Source organism: Calypte anna, chromosome 3, assembly GCF_003957555.1.
Source record: "Calypte anna isolate BGI_N300 chromosome 3, bCalAnn1_v1.p, whole genome shotgun sequence".
NCBI classification, from domain to species: Eukaryota; Metazoa; Chordata; class Aves; order Apodiformes; family Trochilidae; genus Calypte; species Calypte anna.
Window position 1 is genome coordinate 109,484,083 of NC_044246.1, and position 27,462 is coordinate 109,511,544.

The 27,462-nt window shown below is 40.4% G+C and overlaps 1 protein-coding gene across 2 annotated transcripts in view; it reads left to right on the forward strand.

Moving 5' to 3' along the window:
* The first annotated feature begins 539 nt into the window (after positions 1–539).
* Positions 540–27,462, forward strand: part of CLIC5 (chloride intracellular channel 5) — a 79,041-nt gene continuing 52,118 nt past the window's right edge. The window contains exon 1 of one of the 2 annotated variants that reach the window (XM_030448365.1): positions 540–1,016. In XM_030448365.1, coding sequence (XP_030304225.1) covers positions 540–1,016 — 477 coding nt within the window. Of the gene's footprint in view, positions 1,017–22,524; positions 22,880–27,462 lie in introns of those variants that run through there. The other variant, XM_008499831.2, reaches the window with a different exon arrangement.

Sequence of the window (27,462 nt, forward strand, 5' to 3'; positions counted from 1 at the left end):
GTGTCTTCCTCTGACTGTTACTTGTCTTTTGTGTTTTCTTTTAGACATCTAACCTGGCTGTGGCAGTTTCTTTTCAGGGGGTTGCAAGGACAGGTTAGGAGGAAAACACCTTTATTTTTCCTTTTGGCTGAAACCCAAAAGGTTAAATACAATTGGATTTTAAGAGTTCTGGTAATAATATAAATAAATCAGATGCAGAAAATATATAGATAGGTGCCTCAGCTGTTTCTCAGGACACTTGGCCAGGCTGCATCTGGAAGGACAAAAAGTGGTTACAGGTCCTAAAGTAGAGTTGTCAGGAGTCAGATTGACAAAGGGGTTAAAGTGAGACAGCCCTATCTTTTATTCCAGTGGAAGTGTAGTTGTTGATTTAAAGCTCTGGGTAAATGATTGTTGGAGATCTGCCATGTGTAGCAGAGCACTCAGAAAGAACACCACAGACTGCTCCCTTCTCAAGAGCATTGGTCTGCCAACATCTTGCTTGAACTGCTAAGTCTTCTGAGACACCAGAAGGCAAATAAAACTCACCAGCCAGCAAGATGGAAGATCAGGCCTTACCCAGTTATCAAAATGCTGCCAATACCACTCTCTATGAGATTCCAGATTCTGAGGAAGAAAAAGGAGATAACTTTTATAACAATGTCCGTGAAGATCCACCTCCTTATTCCCTCACTACCATCCCAGAGAGCATGGATGGCAGTCAGGAGGGCTCAGAAGATAGCTGTAGTAATTCTGCAACTTCTCAGCATGGGGCTGATAGGGAGGATGGTTCCTCATCTCACCATGGTGCTGAAGAATACATCCAGGAGATGGATCTGGGGAACCCAGCTCTAGAAGATAAGCACATAGATGATATTGTATTTCCCAGCAACATGCGTGGTTCTCCAGGTTTCCTGTCCCGACAGACCCCGATAACTTCTTCCAACTCTTCCATGTCCCTCAGATTCCCCCTTAACAATAACTTGGGAGAAACTGGCAACTCTAAGGAAGATTGTGAGATTTACATGTTTGTAAAGGTAAGAGCTTGGGGAGCTTCTAAAGAATACACTTGTTTTAAACCAGAAATCATTGTATATATCCTGTGATTTGGTAAACTACAGCTACCCACTTACTCTTTACATCTTAAGGCACTCAAAGAGGAGAAATTTGTGTTTTGTGGAGATGCTTGGGATTTCTGCACTTCTGCACAAGTGAAGCAGGAGCATGGAGAAAGTGTTTGGTTGCTACAATTCGTTTATTCTGTGAAGTCTCCCTGCAGCTGCAGCTATACTACTGCTACTTTAACTGTTTTAGTCAAGCTAGTTCAGCTATCCCTGCATTTTAGTATCTGTCTAGTAGCTGATGATTCAAAAGTGATAGTTATTTATGCTGTGAAGAAAGCTAAATAAATAGTTTAGATCATGGCAATAACATTTCTACAGATGCTTCTCCCTGAAAGAGGTGTCTTTCTTATTTCTTTCAATATTTAGATTAATATGTGTTTAGATTAATGTATTTCTCTGGAAATTTTAACATATATTTTTCATTAATTTTGAGTTAGGTATAAACAACTAAGGTAAATTTTGTAACCTTATAAAGTATTACTTAAATTTCTAAACCATAAACACATTTCTTCTTAAATAAACACTCTACTTGCCTTCATGAAAACTCTTGTATTCAACCATCCTCAATATTTATTAGGTCATAACACAGACCTGAGAATTCCTCCTTTTAAACTACATGAGAAATAAAATTTTAAGTTCTTATTTTCCTTGAATGGGGCCATACACCATGAGTGTAATATTCTGTTATTCCAACAGAAGTCTTGTGAAGTTTTTTATCTTTTCAACATAAAATCAGATTATCAGAATCTGTTCCTGAGTTCCACAGGTACTTTGAAAGCAGGATAAGAGATTTTGTCACCAGACATAGTGATAAGTGTTTTCCCCAGTGTCTGTATTTGTTAATTTAATTTATTTATGCAAGAACACACCATGACCTTTACATTGGTGTGAGATGCTGATTATCTTGTACAAGCTAGGGGAGATCAGATGGTTTGGTGGTTGTAAATCTTTGATTTCTTGGAAAACTTAGTTAAAAATTTATCCTACATTTGCCTGTATGATAAAGGAGAGCACTTCCATAAGGTGTCAACACAATCTTGAGATTCTTTTGAATACATTAAGAAAGCCAGGATATAATTTTTTTTGCTTCATATCATGTCTTCCTGTAGATGAAAAGTTGATGTAATTCCTGCTTCATGTCTCCCTTCCTAGTGTGACAATCCATTGTGATGGTTTTTGTGATTTTTGCAGAAAGACAGGTAATTTAAATTATTGATAAATACAAAAATTAAAAATCCAAACAAGCCAGAAATGGCTATTGATTTATTTAGTCTTATTCAGGATAAGAAAACCCATAGCATTTCAGCCATTTCTCTTGAATTTCAAAATAACTGCAGCTGCTCTTGTAAAAAGAGAAACAGGAGAGGGAGCAGCCACTAATTACTGGGTTCTGAATTGTTCGGGTACCATGTGTACTCCACAAGGGGGTTTTGTGACTGATTTCTACAGAACTGGGTTGTGAAAACCATGTGTGAAGGCATTTGGCCTTTGGTTATCATCATAGGGCAGCTGTTGTATTTCTGTGACTGGATCATGGCATTGCTAAAAATCGTTCATTACATGGGCAAAGAAGGGTGTATGGTGTTGGTTCTAGTTCACATCTCTGCTTGTAATCCTTCTGACATGTTTTAAAAGTCAAAGCATTTGATTATACTTTGTTTCTTAGCAACATTTTGGTGTTAGCAACATGACTGTTGTACTTTGACTTTAAGATTCTTATATGTTCCTTGCTCTTTCACATTCCCCTTGTTTCACAATAATGGTGCATGAAGAAGGAACATTTGCAGATGGTCATATTCAAGCAGAGATGATGGGGTTAATTTGACTTTCTGAAAAGTGAGAAAAGGGGCATTTTGAAAATAACTTTTGGAGAAGGACTGAAGAAGTCCTTCTCCTTGTCTTGATTGTGCAGCGTAGCTGAGTATCCCACAGAGGGACTTATCAGCCAACCTGGAGAGAAACACAAACTTTGGACTCTATTAAATTTGCCTAAGCATAAGTGCCTAGTGCCTTTGAGATGTCCTTGAGCCCCAGGACATCCTTGCCTGGCTGGAAGATGATCCATGAGGCTTTCCAGGTGATCCATGCTGTGATCCTCCTCCAGCAGGAGCAGGACACCTGATGGGCAGGGCACTGGATGTTTCTGTGTGGGGTGGCTGAACTCAAGTCCAAGGGCAGCATTTTATTCCTTGAGAAAGTGATGACTTTTTTTTTTTTTTTTTTTTTCCCCTCTCTCTCCAGTTTTTGGTTTGGTTTGCTTTGTTGCTGGTATCAAGGTAATAAACTGCTAACTTCATGGACTGCAGAGCCAGCTTTGCTATCTTTAATTATCTAGATAGCAAAAGTCAGCCTATAAAAAGGAAGGTCGGAGAGTAATATATAACAAGAATTGTGAAATACCTGAAGGCTGTCACTTGCCCTTAGGAACCAAACCTCAGAGCTGTGGCAGCGCCCATTATTCCCTGGTGGTTCCCTTCTCATGTGGTCTCTGGCCCACCAGTGTTGCTCTGAAATGGGGTTCATCTTCTAGATTTGCTTTTTTTCTGGAGATACAAAGAGGACAGAAGGACTTTTTTCTGTGGGAAAATAGTGGTAATGACAATTTTTGCCACTATATGTTCCTTCTTTTGTTTGTAGCACTAACAAATCTCTGTGAGAGGCTGGAAATGTGAGTGTCAGAGGTTGCTGACTGAAAACCAGAGAAGGTGGGAAGATGAAATGATGTCTAACTACCAGGCTAGCTGGCTTAGTGGCAGTACACTGCCTAGAATAGAAATTTAACTTCATCAGAATGTTGCTGGTGCTGTTGCATTAGGACCATAGTTTCAGTCAGACTGGATAATATTTTCTGTAATTCAATCCGTGCTATTAGACACCAAGAAAAAGTTTAAATCACATTGACTAATCTTACACTGATTATCAGTACTCAGTAACTATGTCAATGAACTATTTCAGGGTGTGCCATAAGGTAAAAATATCTGCTTTCATCAAAGAATTCTGTGTACCTTTAATAGCAGAACAGAGCATGTACCAGCATAGAGCTGTCTGTGTGAATCCAGCATGTCCAGGCTTGTCAAAGGCACTTTAATGCCCTTTCAACAACATCATAATTTCTTTCAACAGAAGCCTTTGAAATCTGAACAGAAATATGACTGACATGCAGGCTGTGGCACAGGACAGCTTGACCTAACTAAATGCTGCTCCAAGGTCCAACCTTTTCACTGCTGTGCTCTATTTCCTTGTGTAGAAGGATGCTTGTTTTGAAGGTTGCAAATGCAAACTTTTTGCTTTCCTGAAGCTTGAGTTGCCATTTAAAGACTATTCCCTCTATTTTCCTTTCAGAAAATTACTGCCTTTCAGGTTTATTGATGACCTGAGACTGGCTAAAAATTATAGCCTTTCTGTATGGGCTGTAGGAGCACAGTTCCCAAAAGAAAGAAGGAAATTCTTTGCCCTGGGAAGCAAACACCTTGAGTTATTGAAACAATACAAACCCAATGCACTGTTTTAGCTGGATTGCTGCACTGGGGTAACAGAGTTATGGATGCTGGAAGCATCTCTGGAGATCATCTAATCCAATCTCTAATGCAGAGCAGGATCACTTAGAGCAGGTTTTTTGGTGTCATGTCTGGCCAGGTTTTTGCTGTTTCCAAAGATGAAGGATCTACAGCTTCTCTGTGGAGCCATTCCAGTCACAGAATCCTAGCATGTCAGGTGGGAAGTGACCTCAAGGATCATATGGTCCAGTCCTTCTAATATTATTGTTTATATAATAAACAGTTCTGTATTTATAAATTTCAAATCAGATAATCATCATTATCAAATTTATGGAATTTTCTGTATCTGAACCTGTGCCTGTTGCCTCCTGTTCTTTCTCTGGATACCAGTGCTTACATTTAAGAAAGAATGATACTTCTTTTAACTTTGTACAGCAGAACTTGAACTTCTAGCTTTCCCCATTGGGGTTATTGCATCTTTTAGTAAAATTTCTTTTAAATCAATAGCTGGGAAAGAAAGGAAATTTCTGTTTTTCCAGCAAGATTCTTCCCACTCCTGTGGTTCCAAGTTCAGAAGGCCTGAGGGCTGTAAGTTGATGGCACAACCCTGTGCTAGCTCCCTACTGACTCTCAAAGTTGAGCAGAACTTTTATGACTGACAGACCATGTTCTTAACAGGAACACAGATTAATTGCTTGTATCACTGCAAAATCCATGCTCTTTCTCATTGAGTTGGCTTTTCTATTGTTTATGGACCATACTGAGAATGTTTTACCTAAGAAGTGTGTATGAATCCTTTAGAACACGAAGTTACAGGACATAGCTGATTTTTAACATTTATTATTTGAAGAGATGAGAACCAAATGGTAATCTAAGTGCTTGGATATCCAGTCTGAAGTCAGTGGTTATGCTGGTGCTTTGCTGTGCATTTTAGGGAATTAAAAAATATATGAAAAGTAAATGAAAAGTAAAAGAGTACCTGGTATAAATGAACATTTTTTCAAATGAACAGTTTTTCAAATTTTCAGCCACTTATTTCTTGCTACACTCATAGTCTACAGAGGAAAAAAAGCTGTAACTGGAATTTTTGGGGGCTATAGAAATCTGCAAGCATAATTAGGTGGTCAGGTTCCTTTCAGCAATGAAAGCTGGGTAGTCTTTTAATTGCCTCCAATACTGCACATAAGGCTGATGTTAAACCAGATCTTCTCCCCTGAGGTTTTCAGGGAGTGGAATGAATTCTTGCTGAAGCCAGGTGGTAGGTGTAACTTTCCATATGTACATAACATTATAGTAATTTGGCTTTTTGTGACATTTTAGATTTTAAAAATATTTTTATGATAAATCTAATGTAAGTAAGCAAATGTTACTTTTGTGTTATGAATAAGCTTAGAAAAAAGGTTAAATGATTCATAATCCACCTTTTAAATAGTGTTAACTGAGCATCTGGAGCAAGCAAAAGATCAAAAAACTGTTTTCAGAGTTCTCCAGTCATGGCAGCTTTACAGATCCAGATGCATGATGCTGAAGTTGATGTGCACAATAAGAGAAGATGAATGGGGAGCCAATATCCTAACATGGTACCTTTTTTGATAATTTTAATGAAATTAATGGATTTATTACTTTTTTGTCCACAGTTAGTCTTATGTAAGATAGTTTACAAGTACAATAAAATATAGAAATAAAAGGCTGAAATGTCAAGTGATAAGATGTGTCCTCCTGCTCTCAGCCTTTTCTAGACCATCCCTAGCAGGTGCTTCTTTGAAAATATCCAGTGATGCAGATTCAGCACTTATACCAATTAGTCTCTGTTGATGCTTAATCATTTTCCTGAGACACATATTTTACTTGATTAAAATTCCATTGCTCTGAATGATGCTATTTTTATTTTTAATATATAGGTCCTTTATGTGTTAGAAGACAGATATCAAGTTGCCTTCAGTCTTTGCTTTCCTAGATGAAACAAATTAAATTCCTTCAGCCTGCCTTCAAGACTGAGCCATCATTTCTAAACTTTGAGTGGTTTGGTGTGTTGTGGGGTTTTCTGTTTTGGTTTAGGTTTTTCTTTAACCTCTTTCAGTCTCTCTCCACTTAATTACACACTGCTTAAACTCCACTTTTCAGGTACAGGTAATGTTAGCATTGCCAATAAAAATTACTGCAAGAAGTGCCTCTTTAGTTCATCATCTTTCCAACTCTCTGGTTGGGACACTTTATTGCATTTTAGCATACTTGTGCATCCTTTTACGTATTGCTTAAGAATACAAAATTCACCTTCTAGCTCTGGTATTTCCCCAAAAGAAGATTCTGTAACAATCCCAACCATTTATTACTCCCCGGCCTGCAGGTAGCTGTGACACAGCCACTTGACTTGAAAAGCATTAGGTTTCTGAGAGTGATATGATACTGCAAACAGTATGGTTTTGAAGTCAGAGAATCTCTCTGGTGTAAATCCAGGCCATAGCATACTCTAACCAGTGCTTTTGCTCTACTAACTCAGAAAGATAGATACAACTGTAGTATCTCCACACCATGTATACAGGCACACGATGGCTTTATGGCTCCTACACCCTGTCCTGGGTAGGGGATTGATAATCCCTCAAGTTTTAACAAACCCTAATTTCTGGGGTTGATAATGGTGTTGTGGGTTTCTTCATAGCTTGATTTATGCTTATCTGAATTACTCTGTGTGCTTGTGTGAAAAGATTAGCAAATGGCAGTGGTGTTGCAGATAACATCCAGTTCCCTATCAGTCATGAACAGAACGTGTGCTTTAGCAGCAGGGCACAGCAGTTTGCTTAATCTTTTGGATACAAAGGGTAAAAGGTCTTGCTTCTGACCTCTGCTGAGCCTGTGCTTTGCTTGAGCTCCTTTTCTGCCTCCAGAGAGGTCCATGAATCAATTTTCAGCTGTCACTCCTGTGCCACCTTCAGCTTTTGGCTCCAGCAGCGCCCGTGGTTGGGCACAGGGCAGTAGCGTAGCAACAGCTTCAAAATAGGGACCTGTATTGTCTGGGAAATTGTTACTGCACAGTGATTGCAGCAAGAGCAAATACAACGTAAACAGGTAGCTCACACCGAGAGAAAATTGAGATGGGATTTACTTGCTTCTTTGTCTTAGAATTTTCTTTTTATGACTCTTGCTCATGGTCTTAAAATAAAACTGTTTATCCCAGCCTGGTTTTGTTTTCCTTTCTTTTCTTTTGACACATCTCAGTTCCTTTTATTACATTTTAGGAGAGGAAAATGTTTGGATTTGTGAATTGATTGCTCTTTTGCTGTCCCTGATAACTTATCTATTCAGTGGTACCATCAGTTGTTAAATGGTTTCTTGTCCAAGCTCAAGGGATTTGTAGTGGTTTTATTTATAGCAAGAGTGCCAAAAGAGCAGCTCTGCTGAGACTGATGTTTTACAAACACAAAATAAAAGGTAGTCCCTGAAAAGGTAATGATAAATATAAAATTATTTTGGAATCTGCAAGCTGCCCTTCTGCTCTGCTTTTTGGGTTTTTTAGGGTTCAAGGGTTGGATTGGCTCACTTGGCTTAAGATGTGACAACAAGGTATTAACTACATTTCTGCAGGATATCTCGGCTCCTTTTGCAAGGAAAAAAAAAAAAGCAAGCTGCCTGGAATAGCACAATGGGATGTTAATTATCTGGCCAAATGTAGGCATCAGCTGTAGGGTGAGGTTTGTTCTATAAGCTCCATTTATTGAATCAAGTCTGATTCAGTTTTCCAACCATAGACAACCAGTTCTGGTTCAGATGCCTTGAGATTTCCCTCCTGGTCTCCAGCTGCCTCTGCAAAACACCATGGGTCTCCCATAGATCCTTTTCCATATATGTTTACAGATTTCCTCAGCAACCCTAGGGCCTCCCAAATGCTGCTGAATATCTAGGTTTAGGTAATTGAACCAAGCCATAAACTTTCACTGCACACAACCCTTCACTGTCACTTGAAGTTAAATAAACTGCATGCCAGCAGTGACAGTTTAAATACGAAACCTGGATTACTAGGTTAGACTAGAAGCTAATTCTGATAATGGGTATCTATCTGGAAACAAACACTAGACTGATTTTCTTTTTCTTTTTGTCAGGCTATTTACTTTTCCTTTTTTTTCTGTCAGCATCCACACTCAGCAACAGCTGAAGAGCAACAGTGAACAAATGGTGCAATTTTGGACAGTTTAGCTGTTCACTGGCCATTTTAATTTGATCAGATTAAATTGTGTGATGCATAGTAACATCTTTCCAAGGCTGAGAATCAGCACTTTCTTTAAGTTCAACCCTTATCCTTTTCTTAACACCAACCCCCATAAATATTTCTTTCAGCCCTACTTGTTGAAAACTCTTCTTATTTTAGACACCATAGTAAAAGAAAAAAAAACCCAACTGAATTTATTAGGTTTGGATTCCAAGGTTCCATCTTAAACACAGATTAAGATTTTAACTGCAAAAAGAAAATCTGCTTCTGGTTTTTTGAGTTATAAGACCCTGTGGTGAAAGGCAATTTTCCACTGCTCTGCAACTGTATTTACTGGTCCATTAGAAATATTTTTGGTGTTCTCTCATGCTATCTGACTGAGCCTGAAATTGAACACCTGAATATTTTTCTGTATCAGTAGCAATTTTTAAAATGCTTACAACTGCTTAAGGGCAAATGTTATGAACCTGTATGAAACTTAACTTCTATGGGAAAAAAACAGCAGGTGGGCTGTCACTTTAAAACGAGTCACTGATTTGTTATCTGTAGGTGTGACTCTTCTATTAGACTTCTAGATGATTTTTTTCCTATCAATTAATTATACAGTTCTGTTGACCTTTTATTGTTGGTACATCTCTGACTGTTGTAAAACGTAAAGGACTTTGATAAGGTTGCAATGATACAGTGAGCAATAGAGGAGAAGGGAATTGGTTAGTGCACAGGTCTGGTTTCACTACAGGTAAGTGGTGTTTGAAACCAGGATTTTGATTTGTGAGTTAATTGATTTTCTGTTGCAGCCTCATTGCAGTCACCTCAAAGCAGTCTGCAAGTGTTGGTGAAGTGAAACTTGAGAACACTGAGAGAAAAACAATGATCTCCCACTTACAGTTTATAAAGACTGTACAGAAAGGTAGATATCTTTGCACATCAAGATGATTTTTTTTTCTTCTTGATAATCTGAAAAAAATTAATTGGTTCTGGAGGTGACCTTTTGTGACACAAAATAAAGTCTTTTCTGTCACAGACAGCCTCATCCTGTGATACATAACTCATAAATTGATCAAGGTTGATCTAAAACCTAAGTGGCCATTATTATTCATTTGCAAATCTGTTTCAGAACATCACTGCTCTGATGATTTGAGGCCTCACTCTAATTTCCAAATTACATTTATTCATGGGCAGCTAACACACCCTTGCTCTTGTGCCAGTATGGTCCATCAGCATTTCATTCTTTCATTTAGTGATTTTTTACATCAGTTTAGTCTCAGACATCCTCAGATGTTTTGCTGGCTAAACCAGCAAATCCTTTTGCTCTCTCTGTCTTCCAGTTGTCATAGTAATCCCCTTCTGCACATTTCTTTTTTCCACAAAGGTGCCTTTTTTTTTTTCCCCAGCTGCATCCTGTCTCAGGGTGCTTCTACTTCTATAGCCAGACTAAACAAGCAGTAAAAAAGATTCTTTTAAAAACCTTCTGCCTTAAGATATCTGTGATAACTTAAGTAAACGCATCATTCTCTTTGTGCTGAAATGTCCTGATGTGAACACGTTGGAGACAGTAAAACCTTAATTAATTTCTTGGTGCTTTTCACAGTTTTTCATTTATCCTGGCACCTGTTTTCCTTTCAGCACTGATGTTTTTCACACACGACTGTAAGGTTCTCTAGCCTGCCTGCAGAGCACCAGGAGGGCTTTATTTCCACTGCCCCACTGGTGTAAGGAGGACTCACAGACACTGGTCCTGAGTCTTAAATTCAACACCTTTGAAGAGCTCTTTTCTGGATCCTTGATTGATTTTTAGATGTGGTTGTTCACCTGTCTGAGTTGCTGGTCTTTGGGAAGCATTCACATCTAAAGCTCAACCCTGCAGCTTGAGGACTTGTTGAGAAGCAAACAGAAAGAGTGGAAGCTTTCCATCTGAATATAGAGGTATTTAATCTCTCTTCTGAACTCTGGTCAAATGCATTTTTACCATTTTATTGTTTATTTTTTTAAAAAAGTATTTAAAATGTATTTGTGCTACGGTTCTGGGCAGCAGAAGTGTTTTGTACTTGTCCCACATTTATACTCTACAAACTTCCTTACCTGATACTTCCTTACACTAATACTTTGGTGGCCCCTCAGAGGGTCTCTATTAGCCAGAAATGGCATGTGACTTATCAGTGAGGTGTCTCTAATGTATATATAAGGAAGTCTTGGATAAATGACAGGTTGGGTGGAGCATGGATTCAGAGCAGTCTTGAGGAAAAGGAGCTGGGGGTGTTGGTTGATGAGAAGCTCACCATGAGCCAGCACGGTGCACTTGCAGCCCAAAAAACCAACTGATTCCTGGGCTGCATCAAAAGAAGTGCGGCCAGCAGGTCACAGGAGGGGATTCTTCCCCTCTACTCTGCTCTTATGAGACCCCACGTGGAGCACTGTGTCCAGTTCTGTACCCCCAGCACAGGAAGGACATGGAGCTGTTGGACCATGAAGATGATCATAGGGCTGGAGCAGCTCTGCTGATGAGGACAGATTGAAAGAGGGTAGATTTAGATGATATCTTAGGAATAAAATCTTTCCTGTAAGGGTGGTGAGACACTGGACAAGAGAAGTTGTGGCTGGGAGTGCTGAAGGCCAAGTTTGTTGGGGCTTGGAGCAACCTGGCCTAGTGGGAGGCTGCAAAGAAGCAGCTGAGTATCAGAGATCAGTCAGACCTCTCAGCTCATGAGTACATTTCTGCCCTCATACAAATAAATGACTTCAAGGTTTTGTAACCTATATCAAAGCCTAATTTCAGCTATTACTACCCACAAATTCCTTCCTGGCACAAGTGATCCATCAGCAAACACAATGAAGCCCACGTCCTCTTTATATTTTCTGCCTGTGATTCAGCCACAGTTCTCTACGTGGCAATCCTAAACAAGAGGCTCTGAAAGATGTGCTGTCTGATCTGTATTTCAGACTTCTAGCACTCAAGACCAGCTCTTAGGCTAACAATAAGACTGACTTAAAATAATAAGTTTAAATTACTAGAGCTGAAGAAACTTCCCCAGGGAAGTTGTGGTTCAACATCCCTGAAGTGTTGAAGGCCAGGTTGGATGGGGCTTGGAGCAACCTGGGCTGGTGGGAGGTGTCCCTGCCCATGTAGGGGGGTTGGAACTGGATGATCTTTAAGGTCCCTTCCCACCCAAACCATTCTGTGATTCTGTGAAATTTCGATGGAAGATCTGAAACAGTAAGAGCTGAATTGCTCCATTTCATTTCATTATTTATTATTTCAGTCTGTCAGTTCCTATGAATATGATAAAGACCTATTGGGCAATCAAGTTATGCAGTGCAGATCATGGTTGATACACTTTCTGCTCAGTGGGACTCCATGGTATTTCAGGGTTATTTTTGAGGAGCAGCATGTTTGGGCTGAAAAGCTAGGCTATGCTGAAAATAAAAAGAGTTTTGTATTACACTGATTCAGTGCAGGCAGGATAACACTCAGGATTCTTTCATGCATGCTCTGTACATGCAGTTTGAAGATTGTTCAAATTTGGGGATTTGTGTCTGCAGTTTCTGAAGTCTTTTTTTTTTTTTTTTTAAATCATTCTGTCAGACAGAGAATTTCTTGTACATTAGTCTGAGCTGCTTGTTTTTCTCTTTTGTTTCTATGTTGGATAAAAGCTGAATATGGAGAAGGAGAAATTCTTACTTTGGCTAAAAATGACAGTTCACAAATCTCAGAGGACATCTCTTTGAGTTAAACACCCCAGGACTTAACACAGACTGTCCTAAGGAATCCACTCAATCTGAAATTGTAGGAAGTCAGTCATTAAGTTGTAGATCAACTAATAGGGAACCCTGATCACCTGATAAATCTTGATAGGTACCATCTCAGAAAGCAGCTTTCTCATATGGGGAAGTGGCTGAACAGCTTTAAAATATTTCTGTGAAAAGCAGCTCTGGAGGCTGAGCAGGATACCCCAAGGCACCTAACATGCCTCTGGAAGTCCATGTCTGAGCAGTCTAATCCCAATTCCAGTTCCTCACATCCTAAAGTTACTACTACAAGGTCATATCTCTGTGAAAAGACACTAAGCAAATGTACTGGGCAAAGGTCCAGTATCAAAAATTTTCTATACAACTATCTTGAGCCCTTTCTTTGGTGACCACATGGATTTGTAAATAATCAGTATTAAGCAGTTTCTAGTTGCATAATGCATAGTTCTACAGTGACGTAAGAAAGAACACCCTTGTAAAAACCACACAGGTTGTTTTGTGTGTTGATCACACTGCAGGGCTGCATTCCTGAGGAGACTTTATGAGACACTTCCAATTTCCTGATTTTCCCCAAATGTAGGCAGGGTGCTCAATCTGTTGACTCAACGACCCCACCATGGTCCAAATTGTTCCCATCCTTCGGTGTGCCAGAGCTTTTCCATGTGGTCCTGAGCTCCTATGACCAAGAGCAGAAGCTGAGAGCAGCAAATCCACAGTCATTTGGCTCCTCCCTGTGAGATTGCAGGGAACGAAGTTTGGACGGGAGGAGAGTTCCTTGCAGACATCGAGCACTGATTGGCCCTGTGCACTCTGAATGATAACAGCTAAAAATACCCTGGGTATAAAACCCTGGAACTTCCTCCTCCACTGCCAGCCAGGGAGGATACTCTGTTCTCCAAGTCCCTGCAAATATCTGGCCAAAGAACATTCTGCAGCTTCATTCCTCTTAACAATTAACTTGTCGAGTAAAGACGTACACTGGACGGTGTAGCTCATGGGGGGGAGGAACCATGTTCTAATTAAAAAAAAAACCAAAAGAAAAAAAAATCCAAACCCAGACACAAACTAAAGACCTGACTATGATAGGGGGGTAGTGGAATAACTGGGGTTTTCTGCCCAAGAATGTTGTACTTTTGTGTGTACTCACAAAGCCACCTGCACAGGGAGAGTTCTCTGTGACGAGGGGATTCTGAATACTTGGAAGAACAAATGTGTTCTTAATTTACAATGGTCTGATTAATCTGGCATTGAGTAGCTGGGGAGTCTATTCTTAGGTTTGCTGTTGATTCTAGGGAAATCAGGTCATTTCCTTGTGTTTCTGTTCCCTTCCATGCCCTGCCTGTCCTCTGTTTTTAACCTCAGACATCAGGGGAATGGGGACTTCAGTGGTTGGTTGCACTGCAAGATAAACCCTTGGGTTTCTGAAGCTCTTTGGATGAAGAAAGAAGGAAGAGCTGTGTTGAAAAGCCTACTTTTTAAAGTATGAAAAAAGTTACATGGAACTGAAAATGGGGTGTAACCAGGAAAGCATTAGGAAGGCTTAAAAATAGGTGATAATATCAACCCTATCAATAGTAAACTATCCCCTTGTGTATTAATTCCAGCTGTTCTGTCCTTCTCTTTGATTTTAGGAAGCTTTGCATTATGGGATTTTTATGGGTGGATTTCCTTTCAGTTTAGTTATAGTATTTTAATTCCCCCCCCGCCCCCCCATTTTAATAGTACACTGCAGGGTTTATAATATCCTGCAAGATGGATAGATGACCTGGCTAGCTTGCCTTTAGTTTTGATTTGAGGTACTTAGTTTTTCTGAAAAGGTCACTGCCCAGTCATTTTTCCTTTCATGAGAACATTCAAATACCTTTTAATTCATTGTCTTAATTGAGGAATCTCTCATAGCAAACAAGATTAACTGTAGAGGATGACAGTTTGGTAATTCTGCAGACTGAAGTCATCTTTTTATGGTGAGTTCACCCAGCATGAGCAGAGGTAGAAACTCCCACACAGGGTCTTCCACATCATGCAATTACAGAGCTGAGAGGAGTCAATCCTTGCAGCACCCATACTTTCACCCTTTGTGACTTGGTCTTTCTTCTCTGAAAGACAATTTTCTGTGTCAACATAGAATCATAGAATCATAGAATCATAGAATCATAGAATCATAGAATCATAGAATCATAGAATTGGCTGGGTTGGAAGGGACCTCAGAGATCATCAAGTCCAACCCTTGAACCACCATTGCGGTTGCTAGACCATGGCACTGAGTGCCACATCCAGTCTCTTTTTAAATATCTCCAGGGATGGAGAATCCACTACTTCCCTGGGCAGCCCATTCCAATGGCTGATCACTCTCTCCGTAAAGAAATTCTTTCTAATATCTAACCTAAACTTCCCCTGGCACAACTTAAGACCATGCCCTCTTGTCTTGTTGAAAGTCGTCTGGCAAAAGAGCCCAACCCCCCCTGTCTACAACCTCCTTTCAGGGAGTTGTAGAGAGCGATGAGGTCTCCCCTGAGCCTCCTCTTCTCCAGGCTGAACACCCCCAGCTCCCTCAGCCTCTCCTCATAGGGTCTGTGCTCGAGTCCCTTCACCAGCCTGCTCCAGGACCTCAATCTCCTTCCTGAACTGGGGGGCCCAGAACTGGACACAGTACTCGAGGTGTGGCCTCACCAGCGCTGAGTACAGGGCCAGAATCACTTCCTTGGACCTGCTGGCGACGCTGTTCCTGTTACAGGCCAGGATGCCATTGGCCTTCTTGGCCACATATACCTGAGAGTCTCTTGTTGATGCCAGCCTCTGCAGGGGGATTTAGATTTTTTTTCTCAGCATCATGATATACCCTTATATATATATATTTATGAATTATTCTGGCATCAGTTCTTACATGCTGCTTGTCTAAGAATGGGTAGTAATAATGAGTAAAGGGCTCCATATCTCATTAGCACTTTTCTGACTGATGTAGCTCTCCAAGGAAAACCTTGTCCATTGTCTACAGGACTGTATCACAGCTGCCACCAAGGCAAGAGCAGTGAGACTGCAAAAGTAACTCTGGCCTTTGACCTCTCTGTGGTTTATGATGTTACTTCCAGATATTTCAGCCAATGACCAAGTGCCCACACATTCCTTATAGAAGTGCTACCTGCTACATACTCTCTGAAAATTTTGAGATTCTGGGAAAAGAGGAAAAAAAATTTTTGATAGTCTTTCTGCTCAGGCAGATTTTATATCCTAAAACATCTTTCTGCTTAGGCTACCCAGTATTCCCAATAGTGACAGATGTAATCAAGAACACCTTGCTGTTCAGACTGTGCTCAGAGCTGCATTTCACACTAAGATTTACTTTCAGGCTTAAACCAACTTCTTCTTTAAGAGTTGCCACTACCATATTTCACTTAAGGATGTGGGACTGTAGTCTCTGAAGCCCTAATAAAGTGTGCATGGTGATAACCAGTGAAAATCTACAAACATTGAAGTGTGGTTGCAGCAGAAGGGTTCACATCTTGGTTAACCAGCCACATTATTCCAGTTCATCCTGGTTGTCTGCATTAACTCTGTAGTGAAAAGGATACTCAAGGAAAACTAAAACTGAAACTTTTCCAAAGCAAAATTAAAATGTAGTATCACCAAGTCAGTGTCAGGTGCTTCAAGATGTTGAACTGTTCTGTTGAAGAAAGAAGGCAAAAAAACCCCAAACCCAAACCATTCATTTAATAACAGCTTGAGATGATGCACAAAGGAAAAGTGAGCTTTTTCATTGGCAAACTTTGTGGAAACTTTATCAGAGAAGTACCAAAAGGTGAAATGAAAAATTAATAAGAGCAAAGTTCTGAGGAGAATGGAAGAGTTCCCCAGCTCACTGTCAGCCTCAAGGTCAGGCAGCTGTGTGTGTACAGCCCCCTCCTTGCTAAGGTGACCATAATATATCCAGAGGTTCAACTTTGCTGCCATAAAGAGAGATGTGAAAATGTTGGTCTGTGCTATTTCATACCCAAAAAGAGTGTGTTTATCAGGGAGCCAAAAGCCAGAAGGCCTTTTCTTAAGGTAATGACACCACAGAGAATCCTCTCATCTGCTGTGCAGGTACTTTCTGGCTTGCTCTGGCACAGCTGAATGTCATTGATGCCAGCATTTGAACCCATGGGAACTTGTCTGAGTCATGAGTAATTCCAAACTGAGTGCTGAAAGCTTCATCTTTTAGAAATAATGTGCATCAAAATGTAGAAAGTGATTTCTGCATTCAGCCAAATTGTTTTCCAAACACTAGAGTGAAAAACAAATGTATCCAGCAAAATCAGCAGCAATTGTGCATTCTTTGCCCCTTATTTACCTGGGGGAACTGAACCTTGAGATGTCCATGAGTTTGTTCATGCAATTTTGAACACTTTCTGTAAATTATAATTCATAATTTGGGATTGGAGTAGAGTGTTGTGTGCTGATCTTTTTCTTGGAAGGATTTAACCCTAGTTTTCTTGTAGATGCTTTGAATACTGATACATTTATACTGGATTTATGACAAGAATGATACCAGGAAATGAACAGAAATAATCTAAATAGGGATTTGCACTAAGAACACTTGAAAATTAGGACAGGGATATGCATTACTCTGTTGCAGACATTTAGGTTTAATAATGTGATTTTAGGTCTGTGACAGCAGTGAGTCAACAATAAGTATATCACAGTACTTGGTGGTGTTTTTTCTCATGAAGTATGGAGGTCTTGACTGGAAAAGCAAGGGCTGAGGATATCTATATTCTACCTTTCATCAGCCACAGTATGCCCAGAGCCCACTGTGCAGGACAACCTGTAATGCTCTCCATTGTATCCCCTACAATACCACTTTCCAGAGCAGTCTTTTTTGGAAGTGTCTTTTGTTTTTAACAGAAATGACAGATTTGGAATTATAGTAAAATAAAGGAATAAACAGCTGCCCTCTAGAAGCCTCTCAACTAGGTGCAGCACTAGGAGGTGATTTTGTACCTTTTTAAGTGCCATTTCCCTGTGAATGGTTGGCTGTGACTGTCTGAGGATGAGTGCTGGGATAATTACCCATAATGAAATCCCTCTTTACACTGAACAGCAGTGGGTTTTTCTCTTGAAGTTGTTAATGTTACAGCCAAGTTGGATACTGCATCCATCTGAAAACATAGTTATATATATAAAAAAAGAAAAATAATTGCATGCTTTTGGACTAGAACCTGCTTTGCAAAGCTCCTGTCTGAGCTGATTCTAGTGATCTGCAATTCTGTTATGTAGCTGAGTTTCATCCAGAGACCTTTAGAGCTAAATCATGAATTTTTACAACCAGTTAAAGGAGAGCTGCTGTAGCTCATGGCTGGGATGGTTTCATACTGTGTGGTGGATGGATGCAGAGAGAGCTATCTAAAATTTGCCAGTTGATTGGAGTGCAAAGTTTTACTGACCTAGATTTTTCCATCCCATCCCATTTCTTGGGGCTTCCAGGCTGTAGGCTTCTTGTATCACTTGATATCTTTTATTCCATACCCTTGAGTGTGGCACAATTCATTAGAAGGAACAAAATCAGAGTTTTTCTATCAAAACAAGAGGTTTTGAGGCACTCAGCATCTCTGGACTTGAGGCAGTCTACCTGTTCTCCCAATCCTGGCATGAAGCTAATAAAAAGAGCTTTGTACATCCTTGCATGTCTAATATATCTGGAAAGAGGAATATGCAGCCTGACCCTAAATATCTGTGACAAATGCCTTTTGATTTTTCAGAAGTTCAGACAAAGACTAGATAGTGACACGTAATTCAAAAGGAAATTAAAATTAGTGGATTGATTCACTGTATTTGCTGGATTGATTCACTATATTTGTTCTTAATCAATAGGATGTTAAAGCCAGTAACCTGCAATAAATGCAAAGTGATTCAGAACTGTGCCCAGAAGCTATTTTTTCATGATCTTTTCAAACATGCCAATTTAGTACCTGGTTGCTTCTTAGTTGTGGATTTTTAGCCAACTAAGCAGATAAATAATCCCCAGGTAAAACCTAGCCCCAGATACACCTTACTGCAGCTGCACCAGGATTTTTCCTTCTTCTTTTCCTCTCTAGTGGAAGTTTATTCACAAGAAACACGTTTCCTATGTCGTATAAGATGTGTAAGGTCAAGCTCTGGCAGAACAGGCTGGGCAGCAGCACCAAGTGTGCACCAGGGGACAGATGCACTCCGTGCCCTGCTCTTTCTTGGTAACTTAGCAGTCTGCTGGAGAACTCCATGATAGAATTACATTCTGGATGCTTGGCCTCTGATTCACCCCCTCGGGACAAATCTTTGCTGGAAGTGAAGGTTGGATCAGGCTCATGAAAGCTGATAGTGCGTCAGAGTTCACCTACAATAGAGGTTCTTATGTGGAGATGTGCTGGTTCCTTTTCTGAGGCTGTCCTCTTCTTTTATTAATGTGCTCATATCCATTTATATACCTCATAAACCTCAAACTATAATGACTTGGCTTATGAAGAGTTCATAATTCAATGTCTAACGTTCTTGGATGTAACTCAAAGCCTCTGCTACTTGTGACTTGTGAGAAAATGATAGGCCAAACTAAGCAACTCATTCTTTGCAGTAAAATGAGAGTGTGCTAATTATTTATCAGTATCTTACCCTTAATTTGTCTGAATAAAAAGTTGATTTCATAACATGAAACAGAGCTGTGTAGACAATAGTAACTATTATAGTAAAAAATGTTCCACCTAGATGTAAGTGATAGGTGAGTTTTATATGACAGCAAAGTATTAAATGATTTTTACTAAATGTTTCTACTACTACTGAATGATTCCTGAAGTAATACATATAAATATATGTTGCATATATATATGCATCTATATATATATATATTTCCTCCTATTCATTGTCTCCTTCAATGTTTATCTCAAATCAAGCTTTCAGAATCTATTTTTAAGAAACAGCATTTATCTGAGCCAGACTCTGGTGTGCTTGGTCTCTTCTAGGGCTTCTATATGGAGATTTTTTTTGAAAACCAGAGGGTTTTCTGAGTTGGGCTGGGTTAATTCTCTCTGTGGATACCTAAAAGCAAAGCTGAAATACCAGATATGTGATGTTCACACTTCAGCTCTAAGCACCCTGTATCAAGTCCTGGGACAGGGAATGAGTGCAAGGTGATGCCTCATGGTTAAAAACAGAGGGGGAAGGGATCTTCCAGGGGCACTGCTGGCCAGAGGTCTATTGAACCAGATGAGGTCTAGCCCAGTTCTGCAGTGGTTTATATCCGGGTCAAGATGGAAACAGCTTCAGGGGATCTTAACTCCCCTCCTCTGTATTGCACTTTCCCTTCTGCTTTGCTGAGCCTCAGCACAATAATCTTCTTGCAAGCTAATTATAATACACCACTAAACCCAGACAGTGATTGGGAAGGAAGGATATAAATGTTTTGACAGGATAAGTCTCTTCTAAAATTGCTAAATCTAAAGTTTAGCTTTCAGAAACACAAGGCATGCACATCTTCTGCAGTGTGAGATGACACAAAGAGAAACCAGACACAGATTTCTATAACTTAAATATTACAAGTGGATTTACCTGACCATTATATTATCTTTATACGAGCTTATTATCCTAGGCTTCCTTTATTACCAGTGGAAAAAAAGTAGGCACTTCTAGGCCACATTTTTTTCATTCTAAAGGAGACATCTAAATAGGTCACATCTTCTAAGTGCTGGTATTTTTCCAGACTGATTTTTTTTCCAGATAGTTTGGTTTTGCATTAGCTGTATTGCCTCCTGACTCTTCTTACAATTGGCAGCATTTTCTCCTCCAGTGCTGATATGTCTGTTTTTGTGCTGATACAGATGGTTTAAAGCATATATCAAAACAGCTTTATCAATGAGGTTGGAGCTACAGGTACCCTCAGTCCAGTTGACCCACTGCCCACATTAAGGGACATGACTTTGTTACATGAAGTGCCAATGCAAAAGATTTTTTCAGCAAAACCAATTATTTAGGGGTGCATTTAAGAGATACAGTGACTAGTTTTTGGCAGACTTTTACAACTGTAATATATAATTGGAATGCAATGATTCTTTTTGCTACATGTAAGTACACTTAACCCAGGTCCTTGGAAGTTTGCCTTGGGTAGGCCTAAGAATAATTATACTATAAATGTTTGTAATTAATGTACCTAGTCCAAAAATTACATGTAAAAGTTTGAAATCAAAGGAGTTAATAATACTTAATTCTCTTATAATTTACCTTCCAGTTATTTGAATGAGTGCTAATTAGATCTATAAACCATAAGCACACTTTTACACTAATTATAATGTTGATTATGTTGTAATTACAGTCACAACAGCATAATGAGATTTACTTGTTAACCATTTCAGTGCTCTGTGGGCACATGAAGCATCTGTGGTGGGAAACTCCCATAGGGAGAGAGCCACATAGGTGCTGGCTGCTAAAGCTCTGGACTGGTGTCAAAAGCCTGGAGGTCAAAGGAGGGAATTAAAGATCATGAAAGAACACAGCTAAGAGCACTTTCAGGAAAGTCAAGTGTTTGGTGCCATCAAACCATGCCCATAAGGCCTCTCTATGTGAGAAGGGGAAAGTAAAGCTGCTCACGTCTGGCAGCATGAGCTGCAGACAGCATCTGAGCTGAAAATGCTGTGGTCCTGAAACAGGGAGGGGGCTGGGGAAGAGGTGAAGGATTAGGGACTTTGCCAGGGGCAGGAGGGCACAAAGGGAGCCAGTTCCACCAGACAATGATGGCAATGAGGAGGAGGAAGTCCCACCAGACTCTTTTGCCTTTGACCCTCCTCCTCTTTTATGCCAGCACTCCTTTCCTTAGTACCTTTTATGGAATCACAGCATTGTTCTGGTTAGAAAAAAAACTCTAAGATCATCAAGTCCAACCATTTAACTGTGTCAGACCTTTCTTCCCTGTGCCACCCCTTGCTTCAGGTTGCTGCATGGTGACCTCTGAGTCACAGGAGGAATGCAGGGGGAAGGGAGGGGATAGAGATGACAACAATATGTCAATAGTAGGTTAAGGCCCTTGACAGTTTTCTTCCATACTCCACCCCAGCATGCCATCACCCTCCTGTCCCCCTGCTATTACCAACACCCCAAGAGGACATACTGAGAAATAGTTATGGGACCCAAATATTTTCATTTTCCCAGAGCCCTGAAGGCTCGTCTTTCTCCAGCATAGTCACATTCCTGTTCTTCTGCTCCTCAACTCCATCAGGAGTGGTGGCACCATGGGTGTTTTTCTCACCCAAGAATATTCAGTTTTGGCTTTGTGATTCTTCATAGAAACACAGAATGGTTTGGGTTGTGAGGAACCTTAACGATCAGCCATTTCCAACCCCACTGCCATAGGCAGGGACACCTCTCACCAGATAAGGTTGCTCCAAGCCCCATCCAACCTGGCCTTGAACACTTCTAGGGAGGGAGCACCCACAACTTCCATGGGCAACCTGTGCCAGTGTCTCATGACCTTCACACTAAAAAAATTCTTCCTACTGTCTAATCTAAATTTTACAGCTTAAAACCATTGCCCCCAGTTCTATTTTCACCAAGGCTTTTCTGCATGGTCCTTGTACCACTGCAACGACCTATGCAGAGGATGAAGAAATCAGGCTTTTTTTTCCCCTACCATTCTTAGCAATAACACAATTAGGATTTTGGACAGCTAGAAGCAGGGCAGACACCTTTCAGAAAAGAAGGAAAAAAACCATCCCTCTTGCTTCAAGCAGAGAAACCAGCCTGCACAGACTGTCATCTCTCCCCTGTCACCGCTGCTCCCAGCTGTAGAACGCGGGAGGGAACAAGAGAAACACTGGAAACAGGGAAGAGGTGAATTATTTGCCCAGAGACTGATCCTGCTGTAGGTACCAGGAGCTTGTCTCCTCCCCTGTGAGTTAACCCCACCCTCTTTTTTTTTTTTTTTTTTTTTTTTTTTTTTATGCTCTGGGCTATTTTGGGCAGGCAGTGAGAACTGCAGCTCTGACAGATGAGGATACAGGAGCAGAGCACAGCAGCACTTGTTGCTCTGAAGAACCACACAGCCGTGACAGGGACTGCTTCTCTGCTGCCTGCTTTGCTTTCCTTCTTACTGTTATTTATTTATTAGCCAGCAAACTTGTTTTCCTCGCCGCTTTTGAGCTCTGTCATTACAAATGATGTTTTAAGAGTTCGTGAGAGCTGTCGGGAAGAGGAACCTGCCCACTGTGCAGCTGAAACCTCCTTTTGCCACTTGAGAGCAGGAGATCAGCTGGTAGCCTTCGGGGTGAAAAATGACAGACTCTGTTCCTGCTAATGGGGAAGGAAAGGACCCTGAAATTGAGCTCTTTGTCAAGGTAAGTTGCACTGTGAACCAGACACTGGTGTGACTCTCAGATCAGCTTGACTTCTACTGAATAATCCAACTTTAATTTTCTGGCACTGAGCAGAAGCCTCCAGTGCTTTGACAGCCTCTTATCTCTTGCACACACGTTCACACTGCTTTCTTCTTGGTGGCGTTAGGATTGGGTGATATTGCAGGAGGAGAGTCAGAGTTCCTGTATTTTATTGTTATTTCTCCCCCTGTGAGTTTGCCCTGTTATTCTTAGCCTGCTGTCTGCAATGTCCTGTGTCCTAACTTTAGACTGGCAGGTTTGTCACTGAGAATTCTGACTTCCTTCTTCATTTCAGGAGATTTTGGTACCTCAGCAGAAGCTGTCAGGTCTGAAACACTAGTGGATTAGAAACAAAAAGAATTGAGATAAGCTGCCAGTCTTCTGTTTATTTTCTGGAGTTTTTTTGTTTTGTTTTTTTTTAATTAAAGCACTGAAAACCAAAGCAGTTTTCATTCTCATTTCCTCAGCCCATAACTCATTCTGATTTTATGCAAGGGTAACTGAGAACAGAAAAGAAAATATAGTAAAAAAAAATCTATTTTATGGTAAGATTACAGAATGTTTCAAATTGGACATGCCTGTTGGTCTTGGGCTGTGAAAATCTTACCATTAAAATCAGTGTCACCTTTCAAACTGAATCCATTTCAAACCTTATTAGTGATAAACTTTATGCAAACCCTTTCCCAGAGAAGAGCTCAGATTTTTTGATGTTCAGAGCAGATTCCAAGGTGTCTTTGTACATTGAGGCTGAAATCCCCTATGGCCATATAAAATGCAGAAGTTTGGTCTGGTCCTCATCCCTGTAAATCAATAGAATTGTCATTAATACACAGGAGTTTTATCAGGCCCTTTGCAAACAGAGTACTGAATGATTGGGAAATCGAATTCCGGCCTCTCCCTCCTGTCAAGTGGAGGGTATATAATTACTTTACACTTATTTGATGGGTATTTTGGGCTGTAAGTTGAAATGTCAGCCACATCTATGATGTATATACATGGACTCCTCGTGCATCTTCCAAAACCAGTCAGTTCAGGTGCAGCCTTTCTGACTGAGCCAGCACTAAGACCTTTTTCCCTAGTAAACTGATTTTACAAGAACTTCTTGTTCATAACTTTCATAACTGCCCAATAGAGCTTTATGTATCAGAAGGGACCTGCATGAACCCATACATCCTGATCCCTTTCCTCTCTAACTTGTTCCTCCCAAAGTGAGTGTATTGGAGATGTTTTTTGGCTAAAAAATAGGTTAGTGTGACTTTTTGGCACTCTGTCATCACAAATGTATTCTGGAATGCAAACCTTTAACTACTGCTGTGTTTTAATGCTTACACTATTTTACTGAGGCTGATATTGGGATTTGTGATGTGTGGTTCTTACACTGCCTCAGCTGTTTAAGTGAAGGTCTTTGGCCATATTAATTGTGTGAAGTTCTGGGTCCATAAGTTACTGGAAATAACTTGCACTGTTTTCAGTTGAGCTGTGCCTTCAGCTGAAGATTTATAACTCCAGAAAGAACATTTTTAGTGATGTGACTTCCTGCATAATGCATGTTACAGAATTGCACAGAGACTGTTGCATAAAACTCATTATTTGCAGCACCAGGGCAAAAGAATTAACTGGTATCTTCCTGGGAACTTTCTGTTAAGGTTGAAAAATTGTGATTCTTGATGTTTTGGGAAGGTGCCATTAATTTAATTAAAAGCCTAAAAAGTTGTATAGCAAAGTATGTAGCCAGAATATTAAATTATACAGCTCAGAAGTTGAAATTAAATAAGAGACAAACATCCAAGCAAGAGAGGGGGTAAAAGTTGAAGAATAGAATAGGATAATAGTAAGGGGAGGTAAAAAGGAAGGCTCATCCAGGAAAGAGTCTGCAAAGGAGAATCACATGCTCTGTTTTAAGGATGGAAAGATTAACAGGAGTGTGGCTACTTCTGGATGAGTATGAGATGCTGCGACAAGAGGCAAATCTAAATATACTGAACAACACTTGAGAAAAGTTATAAATAACAGGAGATGTTTGGGTCAATGGCATCTCATAATTTGATTTGTATGATGCTAATATTTGACTCAAGGAAAAAAGCTCTGCCCAGCATCCTTGAATGAATACAGCCTGAAGATGCAGAGATCAGTGACAAAAATACAAGGCAGTAGATGTGGCCTGGAGAAAACTGTACCTACACATACAAATAAACCAGAAAAGACTCTTTTTCACCAGTTGCAGCATCTCTAATAAAAGCAGCTTCTGTCTCAGGTTAAAAAAAAAAAAAGGTGTTACTCAATTGCTCTATTTCCTTTTTTTCTATTTAACAACCAGGAGAGAGGGAGCCATAGAAAGACAAGTAGAGAGATGATGGTAAACAAAAGAGCTGTGCTGTAACCTAATGCAGGTTAGATATCTCCTGAGCTATGCAGATGGGCTGTGCAGCACCAGGACTCAGCCAGATGAACTGCCCTGGCACAGACAGGTTATGTGGTTATCTCACCTGTTTGTTGTCATCCCCATCCATTCTACTCTTTTACTAGTGGTGCCCTAACCTGGATTTGTGAGGTGTTTTTTTCTGTGAATGAGAAGGTGCTTGATTGAGGATCACCCCCTCCACCCCCCTTAGATCTGGAGGGGTGGTGAGAAGGGGCAGAGCAGTGAGGTCTGGCAGGGAGATGGTGCCACCTTAATCAGCTCTGCAGTTTGTGGCAGCAGGCCTTTTGTGAACACTGAAACTCCTGGGCAGCCTCTCTAAACTTGTTTGACAAGGAATTGGAGCAGGCTGCCAGAGAAAAAGGCTTGATATGTGACAGTGCAGGATGCTGGTCCCCCAGAAGCTCCGGGGAGGTGAGCATCAGGAGGTTGCTCTGTGCTTAACCCAGCTTGTTGTGATTCAGGTTATTTTAAAGTCTTTGTGTGCTGGAGAAGCAAAATGCTCCTGTGTAAATGACACCATGATGGAAGGTATATTTAGCATTCTCTGGCTGTCTGTCTTGTACCTGCCTACTTGAAGACAATGACTACATTGAGCTGGTGCTCTTTTGACTTGCAGTAGTTCAGACGATTAAAACCCAGATGGAAAGATCACAGAAATTTTATGGTTTCTTTTTGTTTGCAGGGGAAACAGTAATTTGGATGTAGGTTTCTGGCACTTCAGAATTAAAGTGGTGCCTAATATATAGAAAGTTAATATGAGGGGAGGTATGTTTTAAACATGGAAAACAAAGCATGAAACAAAGAGGACTTGAGACTACAGCTGGTTACTTGCATTGCTCAGGATGAGTGCAGTCTAGAGAGCAAAGACACTGCAGGAATGGTCCAAAGCACATTTAATTTCATAAATATTCCTGGTTTAGAAACATTCTATACCAAGAAACATTTCTGACAATCCAAAGATGGTAGTATCATCCTTGTAGGAGGAGAATGAGGAGTGAGCTGGCAGGCAGTGATTTCTTCAAGGAGTCATAGCTGTGGTATTGAATAATAAATATTTTGGACATGTTTATCAGCTCAGGTGTACCCAAGCTTTGGCATAAGAGGTATGAGGCTTTACTTCACAAAATGTTCAACCATAGTCACACTGAACATCCATCTGGAGCAAACATGAAGGTGCTTGCAAATGAGAGACCTCTCAAAGGCCTCAGCCTCCCCCACTCACTGACTCTTGTTGAACGTGTTCCCATCTGCCAGCTGAAGACATAAACACCATGAACACTCCCAGCTTGTTCCTCCCATCAGGAGGAGAGCATTGTCCATGACCAGGAACAGAGATGCTGTTTTTGGCATTTCTCAGGGAGATGGTCCCAGCCAAGGTGTGGTTCAACAGCACTGGAGTACTTGTAGGGCCCTTTGCAGCCTTTGGTGTGCTCCATCACAGCCCAGGAGCTGCTGCTCTCTGGAGGGCATAGTTGCCCCTCTCTTCTCCTTTGGATGGAATTATCCCAGAAAGTATCCCAGGGAGCTGCAAGACTTTTACTCTAGGATTTTGTTTCGTTTAAATTTTTTTTTAAGAGTTATCTCTGCTGAAGGGTGATTCCAAACTAACCCTGGTTTAGATTTTGGTGAACTGATGCAATGCAGCCTTGAAAGAAGATATAAATAAAAATGTAACTCTTGCTACAAACAGCCCTTCCCCACTATCAAGGCTATTGTGGTTTTAAGGTAAGGGAGTCACTCTGATAAGAAAACTGATTTCAGTTTCATGATTTCAGGGTTATCAAAACCAATAATGACCTAACAAACTGGGAGACAGAACTTGACAGCAACCTTTCAACCCACGAGAACAATACAGGCTCTGTAACTTATTTGATTTGTAGTCTGCCCTCAACAAGTATTTTTGCTGATGAGTAGAAATCACAATCAGATCTGAAAGTTAATTTCTGTTTCATGAGAAGTATGGTCATTTCACTGAGTATCACGGGTTCAGGAATGATTTTGTATGGAAGCCAAAAGCTATGCTGAGCGAAACTTTCTAGGGAAAGAGGAAATAATAAAGAGAGAAAAGCACAAGGAAGAATAATGATACTGAAACATCTGGTCAAACCTGTCTGGTGCTCCA